Source organism: Heterocephalus glaber, unplaced genomic scaffold, assembly GCF_053883595.1.
Source record: "Heterocephalus glaber isolate CG9 unplaced genomic scaffold, H.glaber_assembly_v1.0 deba00001579, whole genome shotgun sequence".
NCBI lineage: Eukaryota > Metazoa > Chordata > Mammalia > Rodentia > Bathyergidae > Heterocephalus > Heterocephalus glaber.
Genome location: NW_028258360.1, coordinates 8,819,786 through 8,837,263, shown reverse-complemented (window position 1 = coordinate 8,837,263; position 17,478 = coordinate 8,819,786). Strand labels below are relative to the sequence as shown.

General features: G+C 48.4%; 1 protein-coding gene across 10 annotated transcripts in view; it reads right to left on the bottom strand.

The window, feature by feature from the left end:
* Myo16 (myosin XVI) overlaps positions 1 to 17,478 on the bottom strand; it is a 531,552-nt gene that overhangs the window by 77,811 nt on the left and 436,263 nt on the right. For all 10 annotated transcript variants that reach the window (XM_087193116.1, XM_087193117.1, XM_087193118.1 and 7 more), the window contains one exon: positions 6,575 to 6,677. In XM_087193116.1, coding sequence (XP_087049242.1) covers positions 6,575 to 6,677 — 103 coding nt within the window. The remainder of the gene's footprint in view (positions 1 to 6,574; positions 6,678 to 17,478) is intronic.

Here is a 17,478-nt window from a genome sequence, read left to right as displayed (position 1 = left end):
CACCACAGGCCTCTCTGGATTGCATGGGCCCGATGGCGGCCTCCCAGCGAGCGCCCGCGTGCAGTTGTTTATTAGTTTTCCCCGGACTGGTTCTCTCGCTCCAGACCCTGAGGCGTCCTCACTTCCATCCACAGCTTCGGAAACATAAAGGTGCTCAACAGACATTGTGAAGTCAAACGGCCTACAGTGACTTCCAACACATGGAGTGGAGACTAAGAAATGGCACAGTTAGTTTTCACTTGGTGATTACTTAGTGCCAGGAATTCTTCCAAACCTCCCACATAATGCAGCTAAGGCATGAAGGATAAAATCATCTCAAAGGCAGAAGCTATCACAGGTGTCACCAAAACCCGGTTCCCCGACCTTCAAAGGGAAACTGTGATACTAAGCAGGAGGTCCGTTCATTCATCCAGCAAATACTGGTTGAATATGTGTACTGCACGCCAGACCCCCATGGGGGGATGAAACAGTTACACTCGAGAAAATATATAGGGAACAATGGGGTGCAAATTTCAGTAAAAGTTTGAGAGAAGAGAAAGAAAACAGTGAAAAGAGAGATGTGGTATATAAAAAGCAAAACATATGTCATATTATTTTTGAAAACGGAGTGAGCAAACCTGCCCCAAACATTTGAGGTAGTCATCACCAGGTTCTGGAGAGTTTGTATTTTCTTTTTATTATGTTTCAAATTTCTTATCAAGAATGTGTTGATATAAACATGTAGGAATGTGTGCGTGTGTGTGCTCAATATAAGAGAAAGAAAGAAAAATACATATATATAGCAATTCCAGTTAGAGTACCTATTTCAAAAGACACTGAAATCCTTAGTGTTTATCTTTTCAACACTGATAATTCCAGAGAAAAAATACAAAAGAAAGAATCATTGTATAAGCTATTTTCTAGCTTGTGCTTATAGCTGATTTATGGAGTGCTCCTGGAGTAATAAAATAAGGGTTATAAACCATTAATTTATTGAACTAATAAGAGCTGAGGGTCCTAATACCATTGTCTCATCTCAGAAGATGCAAAAAGAAAGACAGTAGGGGATGGTTAAAACTTTAACAGTTTTTTGCTCTTTCTTTTATTATCTTTTCTCTACTGTACTACTTTAGATTAATGAAATACTAAATCCTTCATCCAACTGACTTCATTTAATGCTATGGTAAAATGTTAATCTTGCAATTCTCAGCACCTGTGGGGGCGAACCCTTCAAAGACCATGTATTTCACAGACACATAATGCAGTCCAGCCTGTTCCGTGAGCTACACAGAGAAGGCGATGCTGAGACAATGACTGTAAAGGGTTTTCTCGTTGTCACTGAACACACAGAGAAAGGAAAGGTGCATTTCACTAAGATTTGAGGCTTGTTTCTGTTGAGTGCTCTTTGTAGTCTCTCACACACACACACTCGAATGCACACGCACATGAGTAAGTACCACATCCTGTGGGCACTGAGTGAAGCTGAGTTCTAATTTGCATTCCACTTCCTGTCTCTGCCACCCTGCAAGAGCCCCAAGCTTCTGATTCATCTTTAAGAGCCTGAACCCTGAGGCTGGACTCTGAGCACCCCATCCCACCTCTGGGGGCAGCAGCCCCACAGCCCGGGTGCTCCTGTCCTGTCCCAGGCTCCTTCTCCCCAGGACAGCAGTTCTCTTGCTGAGACACCGTTCGTACAGTGCCACTTTGAGCCTGCACGCTCTCCCACCGAGGACACTGCCACGCCCTGCCCATGCCCCGGCTGGCTCGCTGCTGTGCCTGTGCCGAGTGGCACCCAGACTTTGCACGGACCAGATTTGCTTTCCACCCGTCATCCCTCCAGATGGCTGGAAATGAATATAGCACTCAGATAACCACAGAGAAGAAACCAACCTATAACCAGGGGATGCATACGAAATGTGTGAAAATCAGATTATACCACTTATTTCTCCATTTAGAATGAGTTTCAAAGGTTTTCATTTTCCATAAATGACATAACATGCAAAACAACCCCATTCCACTCTGGCCTCAATGCCTGGTGGGCCCTTTCTGGGGCGCGGTGACCCTGGTAAAACCACATGTGTGATTAGAAAGAAGCCCAGAGTTCAGGAGGGAAGGCTGGGAAAGGCACCTTGTGGCAGCCCTGCGTTACAAATGTATCTATTTAGGTAAATAAAATGCCAGGATGATAAGGACAATAAAACAAACAACAGATGGTTAAGAACTATTTGTTTTTTCTCCACACAGTGAAGTCATTTATGGGTACTTCAGAAAGAAAAACTATCTGGGGAGACAGAAAACAGGACCGGAAGTCAGTCCTGCTGATTCCATTCCAATCATTCAAAGAATCTTCCCTTTCTCTTAGCAGAGAAGTTGTCCGAATTCTGTCTTGCAAATAAGGACACAGCCCTGGCAGCCTCTCCAGTTTTAAACTGTCGTTCCATGCTCAACACAAACAGGAAACCACCAAGAAGAAGGGCTCTCCCACAGCCGTCGCTATGGCTTGATTCTCTTCACTTTTCTCTAAAATGATGCTACACTACATAAAGGCAAAGATTTTGAGCACAAGGGAACAGTAATACTCATGAGTTTGCCAAAACCTGTGGTTCCCAGTTCAAATGGGGTGCAGGGGCCCAGGCTTCCTGCGAGGAGTAATGATGGAAGTGGAAATGATGTCTTAGGAAGCAAAAATGTTGCCCAGGAAAATGGCATGACTGATGGCTTTGTCACAGAGGCTTAACATAATTAATTTGCACCTATACCACAGTCCATACTAAAAGTATATTATGTACTAATTCAAATTGTAAAAGCATTAATCAGAGATAATGCATTAATACATTTACCTTATAGGTGTCAGCTAAATTTGCATTTGACTCTCATCTCTAAACAGGTCCCCAGATATTACTGTTGGTTTCTGTTGTGAATTAGGCCCGATTTTTAAAACTCTCCCAAGTCTCTGTCACATACAGATACAGTATTGCCATTAGCTTCCTGGGCCTAAGGACATACCAGAGCCTGCCCTGGTGGAGGACAGCAGGTCCTGGCCCACTCAGGTCCCCCTGGGTAGGCTGCCAGGCTCAGGGCAGAGACACTGCCACCCAAGGCAGTGCAGAAGGCACAAGGGAGGGCCAGGGCCAGGGAGCTGCCCAGAGCTGGGCAAAGCCTCCCTAGAGCAGAGCCCGAGTGCTGCAGACTGGGCAGTCCTGACACTGTGGGAGGAAACTGCTACCAAACCTCCCTGCACTGCCCAAGCGAGGACTCCACCCTGCCCGCCCGCCGCTGTCCCGGCCTAGCTCCTGTCCTGGCCCCGCTGTGGTTGCAGAAGAGCTCAGTGGCCTTGCTCTCAGGCTGGAGCTGGTTCCCAGCTTCACGTGAGCATGAGCCTTTCTTCTCCTCTGCCTGCCTTGGGCTCTCTCCCCCTCTCCTCCTCCTGTGCTTTCCAGGGTGCACTTGGTACCCAACTGCAATGCACTGTGTCCCCAGGGTCACCGGCGTGACAATTTGGGGATAAGGGACTCAGATTGGAGTCTGCCTGCAGAGGTAAGTGCCCTGCTTGGTTTTCCTTCACCTACTGGTGACTTACAAACAAGCAAAAGGTGCTAGGGACCAGCAGCGGGCTGCCCAGTACAAAGGGACACAGCGAGGGAGGCTGGGATGCATGATCTGTCCCTTTCCAGTTCTGAAATCTGAACAAAACGATGCCAGATTGTGATATTAAAAGATCAGAGCTGAGTTAAGATCTTTCCTCCCACTGTGGGAAGAAAGCAGCACAGGGAGACCTCCTTCTGGCCTCAGCAAGGGTGGCTTGGGAGAGGACAGCACCAAGTGCCCTGCTGCTCTGGTCAGCAGGAAGCCCTCTCGGGCCAGGGCTCTGAGACTCAGCTTCCTCACATCATAAATGAGGTCGCTGCTGTACGCACTGCCTCCTTTCCTCTTCCTCCACAGAGCTGTCACTGGGCTGAAATGTTAAAAAGTAAAAAGCTCTGGATAGCTGCCACATGCTGCACAGATGAACTATTACTGATTAAATATTCCTCATACTTCAACTCCAAACCCATATAAAGAACATAGCGTGCGTGGGGCACAGCCAACACCATGGTACTAAAGATAAGACATCTCAGCTGGGTGTGGCAGTGCACCCTGTCATCCCAGCCGTCTGAGAGGCTGAGGCAGCAGCATCAGAAGTTTAAGCCCAGCCCGGGCAACTGAGTGACTTAATGAGACCTTGTCACAAAAATAAAGCAAAATAAAATGCAGTAACAAAAAGGGGGTGTAGACATAGCTCAATGAGAAGGCCCGGGTTCAATCCCTAGTACCAGACACACACAAAATAAATAGAGAGAAAGAAAGGGAGAGGGAGGGAGACGGAGGGAGGGGGGGGGAGAGAGAGAGGGAGAGAGGGAGAGAGGGAGAGAGGGAGAGAGGGAGAGAGGGAGGGGGGGAGATCCAGCCTGAACCAAGGAAATTCTGAATTGCTACAATGTAGCCATGGAGTATGAGAAGTATCTATTTGGATTCCCATTCTGTTGATTTAAGGCTGTCCTTGTATATGGCCTGATGAAATTTAAGGAAGGGTGACAAGATCTACAAGACCCATTAGAATAATACAAAGATATTTATTTAGGAAAATAAAAGTTTTAGCTAATACTCTATTGTCGGGAGCAATGCTACATAATTTTAGGGTAAAATCATTTGGTTAGCCTAGTTCTCTTGCCTACAGCCCAGCTACAGAATAACTCCAGTTTGGCCTCCAGTCACAACTGAGACTTCAGTGATCCAGTGATGCTGCCATTCTCCAGGACAAGAAACATCCTGGGAGAACAAACATCTGCTCAGTTCCTCATTGTTCTTGGACTGATTAACATCTTGTTTACCCAGGATGTACTGAACTCTCTGCAAGCCTTTTGTTACACCTTGTTTATCCCAATATGAACTACTGAACTCTCTGCAAGTCATTTGTTACATTTGTTTATCCCGATGTACTGAATAGAAGGTGTGGTAAGCTGGGGGCCTTGTCTTTGCTGCCCTGAGCAGCACTGATCAGACCCAAAGCTCAGCTTCTTCTCAGTCTCATTTTTCTACCTTTCCTGTAATTCGCCGTGTGCTACCATATGTGCTGCCGTGGCTCACAGGAGACCAGGAATCACTGCAGAGGTTCTCAAAACGTTCCCTTCCCCTGTTCCCTACACTCTGTGCAGCTTTACACAGCAAAAAATGACTCCAATTCCTTCCATCACTTAGAATTGCTCTTAAAGATATGGAAGAGTATCCATTACTTTTATGCTAACTGTCTTGGGGCCAGAGAAGCACTGTCTGTCCAGTAAGAACTCACGCTGTGACCCCGCCGCCTGGGAACAACCCACAGCTCTGCCCTGGCCTCAGCGAGCTCTACTCTCAGCCACCAGCGCCCCCGAGCAGGGCGGGCTTTGGACCCTCCCAAGCCTGCCTTCTAGCTCAGGGAGAGCAAGTTTTAAACAATGCCTTTCATGTCTAACGTAAAAGTGAGACTTTATTTCTGCACAGTCAGTTATTTGCTTAAAATACATAAAAGACTCCACCTTGTAGGTGGAGAAAAGCAGAGTTCACTAACCAGACAATGTATGCACGTCAGCAAAGACACGCACAAAAGAAAGGGTGCATGAGTCTCTCTCTCTCTCTCTCTCTCTCTCTCTCTCCTCTCAGCCTCCTTTGGGGGTGTTAAAAAGTAAGGAGAAAATAGATTTGTGAAAGAAAACGGAAATGGTTTCTCTTTTGAAAACTTGATGTTCGTTTTCAAAACTCCAGTGCACACCAGTGTGCAAGACACCATCGTCGGCTGCTGCTTCAAGTACCCATGAGTCCAGCTGCACCAAGCTCTCCCCCATCTGGTGCCAACCTTCACCTCTGAAGGGGGACACAGGCTGGGTACACGGTTACTGCCATCACCTTCACCTTCTTAGTGGAAGAATTCACTTCCTTTGCTTTCTCAGTACGTGTGTGTGTGTGTGTGTGTGTGTGCACGTATGCGCACGTTCTTATCTAAAAGTGTTCTTTAAGGGAAAAAGAAGTAACCTGAACGTCTTGGTGTCACATTATTTGTGAACCAATACTACACATATACAATCCCTTATCCAAAACTCCCCGCAGTAATTCAGTGGAAATGACTTCCATTCCCTACAAGATGACAACACAAGCTGTCTGTCACTCCCCATCTGTGTCACTGACTCCGGAGCGGCTGACGTCATCCTTGGTCAGTAATTCCTGCTCCTCCTCCCGCTCCCTCCTCCTCCTCCTCCTCTTTCTCCTCTTCCCTCTCTCATCCAGTCTTTGGCAAAAATAAACTTTGCCTCCGTGTGCCTTGTATGCCTCAGGTGTTTCGTCACAGCGATGGCAGAGCTATTACAGCTACTTTCCAGATCCTTTCAAACCCTTCACCTGAGACGCAGGTGAACTGCTGGAGCCCCCCTGGCTTCTCGCCCTGCTCTGAGGGGGTCTCGGGATCCCCTTGGGGTCGGCTGCATGATGATAAAACCCGCAGCCCACGGACTGAGGCGCTGTGCCCATCCAAGGGCTCCTCCCCTCTGCCACCCGCCCGGCGTGCTCAGTGGGGGTCACCAACCTGCCAGCCCTGGAGTCTGCACTGCTGGAGAACAAGGCGGCATCTGTGCTCCTCCGACGGCTCCTTCCTCTCGCCTGGCAGCATCTCGGCCAAGGGCTTGTACCTGTGGAAAGCACAGCAGCAAGGTTAGCACTTCTGAGGGGCGGGCGCCCCTGCCACACCCAATCTCAGAATGCTCTCACTTGACCCCAGTAGCCTCCTGCCCCTCTCCCTGGGCACACAGAGCCCACTGTGAGGGGACTGCAGCTTCAGGGATACACGGCCTGGCCCTTATGTTCAGTGCTTCACAGGGTGCGCATCATTTCTTCAGAGAATATTTGAAGAGAATAAAAATGAATCTCTTGCCTGTCAGCTATACATTCACTCTGCTCTTTAAAAATACTCCTTTTAAGAAATTCAGTCATTTTTATTACCACTTGAAAGTGAATCTAGACATTGTTTGGGTCCCCAGTAAAGGACTATCAAAACATCTCTCAGTCTTATTTAAATGAGGGTAGGATAGCATCTTCATATTTTAGTACTGAATATTTTAAATGTTCTTGAAGGACATTTTTGGCTTAGAAAGAACCTCTGAGCAGTGACCTTCCATTCCCTAATGGGGATTCACAGTCACATGACAGTTTCCCATAGATTTTTCAAAAATGACTTTCAACATGTTTTTGTTATTTATTAGTCCATGAGTCCAGAGCACGATGTTCACACTTCCTGTGTGCAGTGGCTGCATGGACATAACACCCTTTATTCCTTTCACCCACTTTCTCTCCTCCTCCACTCATCACCTCTTGTTCCCCTTCCCATTTTAGAAAGATCTACCTCCATACTTTTTGTTAGCTGTCTTTTATTTTGCTCTTTATTTATAATTTGGATAACTCCTATGGTCAAAGAGACCATTTGATATTTAAGCTTGTGTGTCTGATTGATTTCACTTAACATTATGGTCTCACGGTGCATCCATCTTCCAACAAATGACTCAAGGTTATCCTTCTTTATGGCACAGTAGTGTTCCACTGTACTAACATTTTCTTTATCCATTCATCTGTTGATGGACATACAGGCTGCTTCCAAGATTTAGCTATTCTGAGTTGTGCTGCTACAAATGTGGGTCTGCATGGATCACTGTAATAAAATGTCTTTAATTCTCTTGGGAAGAATGGTTTGAATGGAATCTCTAGTTTTAGTTTTCTGAGAAATCTCCACACTGATTTCCACAGTGATTGTATTAGTTTGCATTTCCACCAACAAATGTTTTGGATAGGGGACACGAGCGTGACTTCTTACGCAGTGGATGCTGAACCTGGCAGCTGTCTGTGTCCAGCCATCACTGAGACTGGCCACAACCGGTGGATACAACAGCATGGGTGAGGGTGGGACCTGGCAGGGCACACAGGCTGAGTGTGGACCACTGAGGAGGGGCCTGGCCAGCCCTCAGGATGCTTCCACACAGCAGGGCCACCGCCTGGCTCATGCTCAGCAGCGCTCCTGCCTTCCAGGGGTGAATAGCCGAGAAGCGAGGGGGTTGTGTGATGGGAAGACACTGGAGTGCGGAGCTGGACTGAGTCTTCAGTACCCAGCTCTGGCATCACGTCTGCTCTGAGGCCCCTGGCAAGTCCCCCGGGAGCAACTTTCTGCCTGGAGCTGGGGTTAGGGTCAGTCAGGGCCAGTGCTACCTGTGTTTCTCCAGAGGAGAAGTGATTCTACTCCGAAGCAGACCTCTCCTCCAAGGGCTGAGGACCATGTGTGGAGTCCACGCTGTCCACTAGATTCGCCTTTGCAGGGAGCAAGCGAAAGAAGTGACAGGTCACAGGAAGTGGCAGAACAGGAAGTGAAGTCAGTCTTGTTCCCTGGATAAGGGAACAGGGCCTTCAGCATCACAGCACAGATCGTTCCCGGATGCCAGGAGCCTGCATGACCTCCCCTTTGGGTACCATGACACAGCTGGGGTTCATGGGAATTAAGTCACCTGTCCAATACAGAGACAGGGATACAGGTTCATTTTGGTCCTCCCGAAACATCAGAGCATGTGGCCTATTTGGAAGTAGGGTCTCTGCAGAAGTCATTAGGTCAACAGGAGACTTGCAGGGTGGCCCCTAAGTCAGTCAATGGCTCCTGTCTGTAACAGGAGAGGAGACCGGAAGTGAGACACCAGCATAACACCATGTAGTGATGGCAGAGTTAGGAAGGAACACGAAGGACTGAGGGCCACCACAAGCAGCTGGGATGTGGCCAGGCAGGACTGGATTCTGTGTCTCGGGGCCGGGGCCCTGCTGACTTGAGTTTGGCGCTCCAGCCTCCCGCAATATGAGGTGAATTTCACTTCTGTGAGCTATCCATGTGTGGTGCTGTCACAGCAGCTCTCGGGATGACACGGGAGGGACAAGTGGCCGAGCTGGAGTCTGATCCTGCGCAGCTACTTCCGGACAGTGGACTGTTGTTCCACTGCCTGTGCTGAGTCCAGGGAGAAGCATCCAGCCAGGACCCGAGCTCATTCTGGGGAAGACACTGACCATGCAAAGCCGGAACGGGAAAACCCTGCAGTCTCGGCCCTCCCATCGGCGCAGAGTGAGGGTCCGGTCTGATGGCCTCAGGTGGCTGTGCTCTGCAGCAGGGGCTCAGGGCTTGATGTGTGGAGACTCACTCAAGCCCCAAGAAGATCAAGGCACCTGCCACTTAGCTCACTCACACATGCAGTGCAATCACTCAAATCATCTCTTTATTCGCTCCAATAATTGTCTCATTTGAGAACTTTGTTAATTATCATCGCGAACTTAATTGATGTAATTCCAGCATCTGAATGTAATATGAACGAGTCAGGAGGAAAATCTTGCTTTTGGTGCTTTTCCCCCTCGTTTTGTATTGTTCTTTTGACACTTAAAATGGTGTAATTCTGACATTTCAACTGAAAAGACAAAATCATCATCTTAGACAGGGCTGATACTGTGCTCAGAGTAACTTTAAAACTCTTATGTTTGGATGTCAGTGTCACCGCGGTGGCATCTCTGGTACAGAAGGGCATGATCCCACAGTGTCCCCATGGAGACCTGGCTTGGGGACCTTACCCTGAGCCACCTCTGCTGTCCCCCACAGGTCCCAGCTGTGCTCCCCCTGGACAGCCAGGACCGTGCGCAGGAAGCCCCGCAACCACAGCCGGCGCTTCCGGTCTAGGCTTGCTTTCGCGAGAGGCCATGACCATGGTGGCCTCTGTCTCCAGTTGGGATCCTCGGGCCCCTTCGTTGGCCTCAGGCAATTCCAGGATTCGAACTGAACAGAAGAGCACTGGGGAACCTTCGGGGGCTAGGATGGGAAGGGCACAGATCAGACCCAACCCTAGGGCTCTATTGGGAGAGGATGAAGAGGAAGGAAGGGAGAGAGGGAGGAAAGAAAAAGGAAGGGAGGAGGGAAAGAGAAAGGAAGGAGGGAAAGGAGGATAAAGGGATGAAAGGAAGAGATGGAAGTAGGAAGGAAGAAGGAGGGAGCGAGGGAGGGGCGGAAGACAGGAAGAGAGGGAGCAGAAAGCCTGTGCTGTGAGGGAGGCTCCCCCGGGGAACACCAGAGGCCCGCCTGGCTGCACAGCTGAGGGAGCTCCCAGGCTCCTGGGGGGCAGGGAACGGGTCCGGACCTGAGTCCCGGGTCCCAGGTGCTGCAGAAGAGCCTGGGACCCACCTCAGCAGGGGTCTTTAGTTGCACTGTCCTGGCTGCCTCAATGCCCTGAATCGATCCAAAACATTTCCCTTTCACGGTCATTTGGGTTTTGGGGAGGAGCCAGAAGTCGCATGGTGCCAGATCCGGTGAGTAAGGTGGACGAGGACACAGCGTCATGTTTTTACGAGCTGCCTTTCCATGGATGGCTCTGGGCAGCAGTCACTGTATTTTGATCACATTTCATAAAGAGACTCAGGAAAGAGGACTCCAGAGCTGCTGCAGAAAGCGGCCAGAATGGGATGAGTGTGCTCAGAGGGAGAAGGGGGCCTCTGAGGGGATCCTCGTGTCTCTCTCTCACTGTGTCTCTCACTGTGACAGCTTTTGGGAGTGAGTCATACACCGGCTATTCTGCTCACGCCCGTGCTTGCGAGGAGCCCTCACAGGAGGTGGGAAGTGGAGGGAAAAGCAGTGGAGGCCGAGCGAGCGCCAGGTGAGTGGTGCTGACCCTTACGGGCTGCAGCAGCCAGCACACAGCAGAGTTTCGAAGTCCCCGGCCACTTCCTGAGCTCTCTGCACTGTGGACTTGAAGAGGAAAGTGCTCCTTCGAGCATGTGCATACGCACCGGGCATCACGAGGAGGACAGAAAGGCAGCAGAAATCACGGGGCCTCAGAATTCCCAGGACAAAGAGCCCCTCCAGGCTGTGTGTTTGGAGGTCTCTGTGTTTTAAGAGAGACCAGCTGGAAGGGAAGAGGTGGAGAAAAGCTAGCTGCAGCTGTGGGGGGCTCAGGAAAGTGAAGGGATAAGCATTTCTCCCGAAGTCAGTGCCAAAGTTTTTAAAGGTTATTTTTTGTTTTTGTTTTGTTGGTTTTAGACAGGGTCTCGCTATGTAGTTCAGGCTGGCCTTGAAGTCACTATGTAGTCCAGGCTGGCCTCAAATTTGTGGCAATCCTCCTGCCTCAGCCTCCAGAGTGCTGGGATTACAGGCGTGTGCCACCATGCCTGGCTTGCCTCCTAGTTTAAAGGGGAATACTGACTCTCATTTCATGGCCCTGGGAACAAACCAGAGCGTACACAGTGTCCATAGAATTCGTGCTAAACATAATGATGTTCAACTGACTCCTTTAAGAAGACAGCCAGGAAGTGGTAGAATCATTTTTTTTAGGAAAATACAAGGTTCCAAACCCAACTACTTTGGTTTTTAACCTCAGGCAGTTCCTCTGAATTGGTTTCTGTTGCTGAATATACATTTGTATCTTCATTCTCAAAATTCTGCTGTTCTGGCATCCTGAGATCCCTGAAAATTGTAATTCTCTCAGCCAACATTTATTGGGCACCTACTGTGTGCACAAGAAGCCCACCGTCTGCTACGCCCGCCACCAGTGTGAGGTCTGCAGCGTCACGTTTCCAGGAGCGGCCTCTCATTTCACGGCCCCTCGCGGCTGTCCCTGCCCATGGCTACGTCTCAGAAGAGGTGCGGCTTTCTTGTTTCAAGGCCTTCTGAAATTTATCTTACTATGAACATATCTTAACCACTTTATTATGAACCATACAATAATGTTTGATGGAAACTAGTTTCCTTCTCATGCCCCGGGAAGAGACGAGCTGATGGATGGAAAGAGAAAGAGCGAGAGAGGAAGGAGCGTCTTGGAACGCGGTCAATTGCAGGGGGCAGAGTCCGCAGGGTCAGCGGGGCGGAACACTTACTTCCGGGCTCCACTGCATCAGCCCAGGGCTTTGTGGGCTGTGGGGCTGGGGGATGTAGAGCCGTGACAGAGTCAGAGACAGGCGAACAGGCGCCTGTGTGGCATCAACACCTGCCAACGGGAATAAGCCAAGTGCCCGGGCCCCGGGTTCTGCACAAGCATAAAAGACCAACAGCTGGAGGGTCAGATGGAAGCAGTGAAAGTCGTTTGGATGTTTTCTTTTGCAAAGTCAAAGAAAAAACAACAGAGGTCACGGGCAGCAGCAGCTGCAGAGCCCACGATCTAGGCACTTACTGCTGCCTGAGTCCATTTTAGGGTGAGGAGGTTCTTCTGGAACCTTCTGTGGTGTGGTTTCCCAGGGACAGAGCTTGGTGTGAACCACAGACGCCAGATGCAGCCGTCTGGCAAGGGATGGTGGGGATGGATCTGCGCTCTCCCTGGACATGCCTGGCCTGCTGGTTCTGGTGCTGCTTTCCCTGCACAGCAGGGTGTGGAAGGGAATGTTCTAGCTCACTCCCAGCAGAAGCTGAGCTGCAGGCTGCAGTTGCCTAGCAACGGGCTGATGCATCATGGAGAGGAGGAGAAGGAGGAAGGAAAGGGAGCCCCAAATTGCTCTCCCCATGGAAGGAAGAAAGGCACAGAGCATCGGTAAGACTTTTCCTTTTAGTGAAACAGAGACAAAGTTGTCAACAATCATCTTGTAGATGCAGAAGTAAGTCCACGGTGTCCTCTCCTGTGCATGTTCTGTCCTGGTCCCTGAGAGTCTTAAACACCCAGCTGCCACTGCAGGTCAGGTCGGGCTCTGTGCTGCGGGGTCTCTGCCCCAGCCCCAGTGCAGCAGGGAGCCCAGGACTCAGCCCTCCCATCGCCTCCAAATGCACAGAAAGGCCGGAAAGGGGGCCTGAGCTGGAGTGTGATGGCCTCGGAGCCTCCTGGAAGGTTTGGGGCTAGAGTTTGGTCTTGAGTTGGTTTTTTCTTCTCCAAGGAGGCTCATGGGCTCCTCAGATGTCTACACTCGATGGTGTCACAGGAAGAAGCAGCTTCCTCAATGCTGCCCTGAGAGCCACAGGACTCCACTCCTACTGCAGTTACACCAGCCCCAGCCCCAGCCCCAGCCCCAGCCCCATACCACTGGAGTGGCCAAGGCCCGAATGCCATGGGCATGGTCACGAAGGTCTTTCTCTGGTGCTGCCTGGGTCAGAAGCCCTCCAAGCGGATCCTGTGTGAGTCCATGGCGCGCACAAACCAGTCCTGGAGGGTTAGGCGCCACCTCCAGGTAGTTTGCTTTACCGCAGGGATTGGAACAGGATGGCAGAGGGGCTGTGTGGCCAGAGGCCAGCAAGGGAAGGGCACCCCCTGGCAGCACCTGCAGCCACAGGCCCACCCTGCAGGCTCTGGAAGACCGAGCAGTGGGGCAGTCCCAGATGCTATATGTGCCCCTCTGGAGTCGAGAGGGGACAGGAGGAAGAAGGGAGGGAAGGACAGAGGAAATGTAGGGCAGATTGCTCCACATCATCCCTGAATCCTCACAGCCACCCGAGTGACATCTGAGAGGCTGTGAGAATGGCAAAGAGTGGCTCATGGCGAAGCTGGCATCTGAGTCCAGCCGTGGGGTCCTGAGTCAGTGAGTGCCCCACTGGTCAATGTGGATAAAAACCCAGCTTGCCTCTTTCATCTTCGTGCTTGAAACACAAAAGCAACCAGTGCACAGAGAGATGTAGCAATAAGGAATACTAACTATAAAGGATGAAGAGGGCGGGCCCCCATGCTCCCCAGAAATGCCAGGTCTTCGAATCTGAGGTCCTGCCTGCCTAAGCTCATCTACTCCCCACCCGCTACCATGTTCTCTGTCCCTGTTGTCACTGTGATTTCAATGTCACTGTAGCCGTATCTGTTGGGCATTTATCTGTTACAACTCAGGTTGACTTTGGCAATAGTAATGTCAAAAACTCAGAGGAAGAGGAAGGAGCCCGCATGGAGTTAGAAGAGCTGATGACTTCTGGAGTCATGGCTGGGCCGCCCAGGGATCCTGGCAGGTCATCAGCACCATCTGAGAAGGACTCTGCCTGCTGCTCCTGCTTTGTGAGGGAAGATCACCCAGGCTGGATCCACCATCCACCTCCACCTGGCTCCTCTGCTAGGTGCATCTTGTTCCAGGCCCTGGGGTTTGGCAATAGCAGTGCAGGTAATAAATGGATTCAGCGCACCTGCTGAGAATGCACATGACAATGGTCTAAGGTCTCTTTCTCAATGCTGGTCCCACTACTTCATCCAAACTGGGCAACACAACAACATTCTCTTTAGCCAGTAAGTGGGTGGAAGTGAAGCTAAATCACAAAAGTCTCAGATGAAGGATAGAGTACCACTTCCCAGGCAGCCGGTGATGGGCTGTTCAGCCAGGTTTGTAGTTGCTTTGGATAAAGCTCTAGGGTATTTTTCCATCATCCCTGTGCACACAGTGCTCCAGAGTCCTGGGCCCTGGGGAGAATTTAAATGTGCCCCTGGGCACTGCGTCAGTGACAGAGCTGAAATAATGGTCCCCAGTGCAGGAACTGATCTTGGAGCCTCTGAGTCAGCCCAGTACCGAGGATGCTGAGAACAGCCAGTTCCGTATATTCAGAGGACAGGAGCTGCTTCTCCATCCTCCGTGCATTTCACGATTTACCAGCTGAGCCATAGCTCGTGTTTATCAGGTACAAGAACAGCTTGTTTTCAGCATCACTGAAAAGAACAGATGTGCATTTGTTGTTGAGCCTAAATAAGAGACCTCTTTCAGCCATGTGATTTAGGTAAAATTATCCCGCTCCTATAGCAATGTGTTTGTTCTTTCATCAAGTATTCACCAGGGCCTCTCTGACCTATTTCTCACAGGAACAGGAAGCTAACACAGGTACATTTATTTGTCAGAGGCATTTGTTATCCTGGCATTTCCTCCCCTCTCTATGGAGAGCATGCTGTTCCCGAAAATGACTAAGCACTCAGTGGAGTTGGTGGCCACTAGACTAATTGTATTATTTACAGAGGTGTAAGCCTGTTTCAAGAGTAAAATGCGGGGCATGCTACCCTGTGATGCTTCGGTTGATGTTATCACTGCCATACAACTGTATCCCTGAGCAAATCATTAAGAAGTTCAGAATGAGATTACAGTTTTCTGCAAAGCAGCAGGCTGGCACTGAAACAAGAGGCCACCAGCTAATGGCCAATGCCACTTCCCTTGAACAACCACATTTCAAAGTGTAGGCCAGGGGCTGAACTAAGGCTGTTCATTCATTTCAGAAAGTATTACTTTTAAAATACAGCAAACCAATGCTTATAAAGACAAAATCAGGAGTACAGTGACATATTAAACCTTAGTGGCAGTGAATTTTAATGTCAGCTGACTGTGTTATACCAAGAAATGCGATAGATGTGCACCTTTTAAGAACATACCATCCTGATACATTTAATAGAAAGAATGGAATTCCCATTTCTTCCTGTGAGACACTTTAAATACTGACATGTTACATTTGAACAGTTTAACAAAGGTTCTTGGATAATAGTTAGATGTGTTTAGCCACATTAAGAATTCCAATTCCTTGGCTGCTGTCATGAAATCAACCAATAACAAATGCTGGTGTGGCTGTGGGGAAAGAGGAACCCTGCTCCACTGCTGATGGGAGTGTAGACTGGTGCAACCACTGTGGAAATCAGTATGGAGATACCACAAAGAACTAGGACTAGAAGTCCCATTTGACCCAGCTATTCCCCTGCTGGGTATCTTCCCAAAAGAATTAAAAGAATCATACCACAGTGATATATGTGCACCCATGTTCATAGCACCACAGTTTGTAATAGCTAAAACTTGTAAACAGCCCAATTGCCCATCAGCTGGAGACTGGACAAAGAAAATGTGGGTTTTTTTTTTTTTAATAAAATGGAGTACTACTCAGCCATAAAAGATGAGAAATTAGAGACATTTATAGCTAAGTGGATGCACACTGAGGCGACACTTTTAAGTGAAATAAACAGGACACACATGTGTAAATACTGAATAGTTTCTCTAGTGTGAGAAACAAAGTGTAAATAAGGACTAACAGGTATAATAGATAATGTGAAATGGGAAGAAAAGGGGCAAAGGGGAAGGAAGTGGGAGGGGTAGGGGAAAGGAAAGAAGGGAAAGGAATAAATATGAGAAAAATGGAAACAAAGTCTTTGTAAATAGGGAGGGATAGAGGGGTTGGAGGGAGGGCAGGGGAAGGGGGAGAAATAAGAACCAAGAGAGATTATGTAAAGGTGCAAATTTCCAATGATGAATGTCATTATATTGTACACCTAAAATGTACCAATAAAAGGATAAAAAAATTCTTTTTGGATATATACTGAAAAAAAAAGAATTCCAATTCTTATATTTTGAGATAAGATAATCTGTGCACCTAATTGTCATATTGAATCTTGATTATTTATTTCCACTATTTGTAAATGTTGGATAGATGGGTCAGAGTGGAAAAACGTGAGTATTTGAGACATCTTGGGAATTTAAGTATGCTGTTACTCATTGGTAGGCGCTAATGTCTGTACTGTAATGAAGTCTTAATTTTAAAAATGCATGATGAAAATTGGCATTTACTAGGACCCTACAGGAATTAACAATATGTAAAATGTTGACTTTTCATGTTTAGTACCATAGTACATGTTTTTGACACATTGCACACCTAAAGTTGGGGTCCTGTTTACTGTCCCTACTTGTACATTACTTCTTTGAATAATTACCCATCAGAGCTAACAGTCACACAACACTGCAGATACTAGAGACCACACTAAACAAGAAATACCCTTCTATGGGGTACGCGTCTTGTTCTGGTTTATATCTAGGTTTTCCCCCAAAGCCTCCTGTGCTCATAGGTGGGGCTTTTGGGAGGTGACTGGATCATGGATGTGTGATACTGGATTAGTCCACTGCTGAGTTCATAGTGGGGTGTTGAAGCCTCATGGAAAGAGGTGGTCACTGTGGCTTGGCCTGGAAGGGTGCATGTATACATCCCTCCTCCTCCTTTGATCCCTCTCTTCTTTCTGCCTACCATGCCATGAACTGTTTTTCTCCTCTGCCATGAACCCTGCCTTGGAGCCAACTGACTATGGACTGAAACCTCTACAAACTGTGAGCCAAAGAAACTCTTCTCCTTTACCTGGTGGGTGTCAGGTATTTTGCTCAACAGTAAAAAGTAACTGAGACACTTATAGAATGCAGCAGATTGTCCAACTGATCTCCTGGCAACTAATAAACTATGGATCTTTGATTGCTTTTGAGTAGGTTATCTTATAGTTCTTTTGTACAAGCTGTAGAAAACCGATAACACTGCAGATAATTGTTCTCTAAGCAATGCAAATAATATCTATCTTGGGTGGCACAAATACACTTTGTCATGAGATAATAAAAAATCTTTATAAATAAAATTTCCATTTGGACTGGCTTAAATATCTCAGTGGTTTCCTCTTTACACAAGCAGCTAAATACAATCTTCAGTATGCATTCATAATCTAGTTCTATGATGGTCATGATTGCTGCCTTGTTACACTTTAG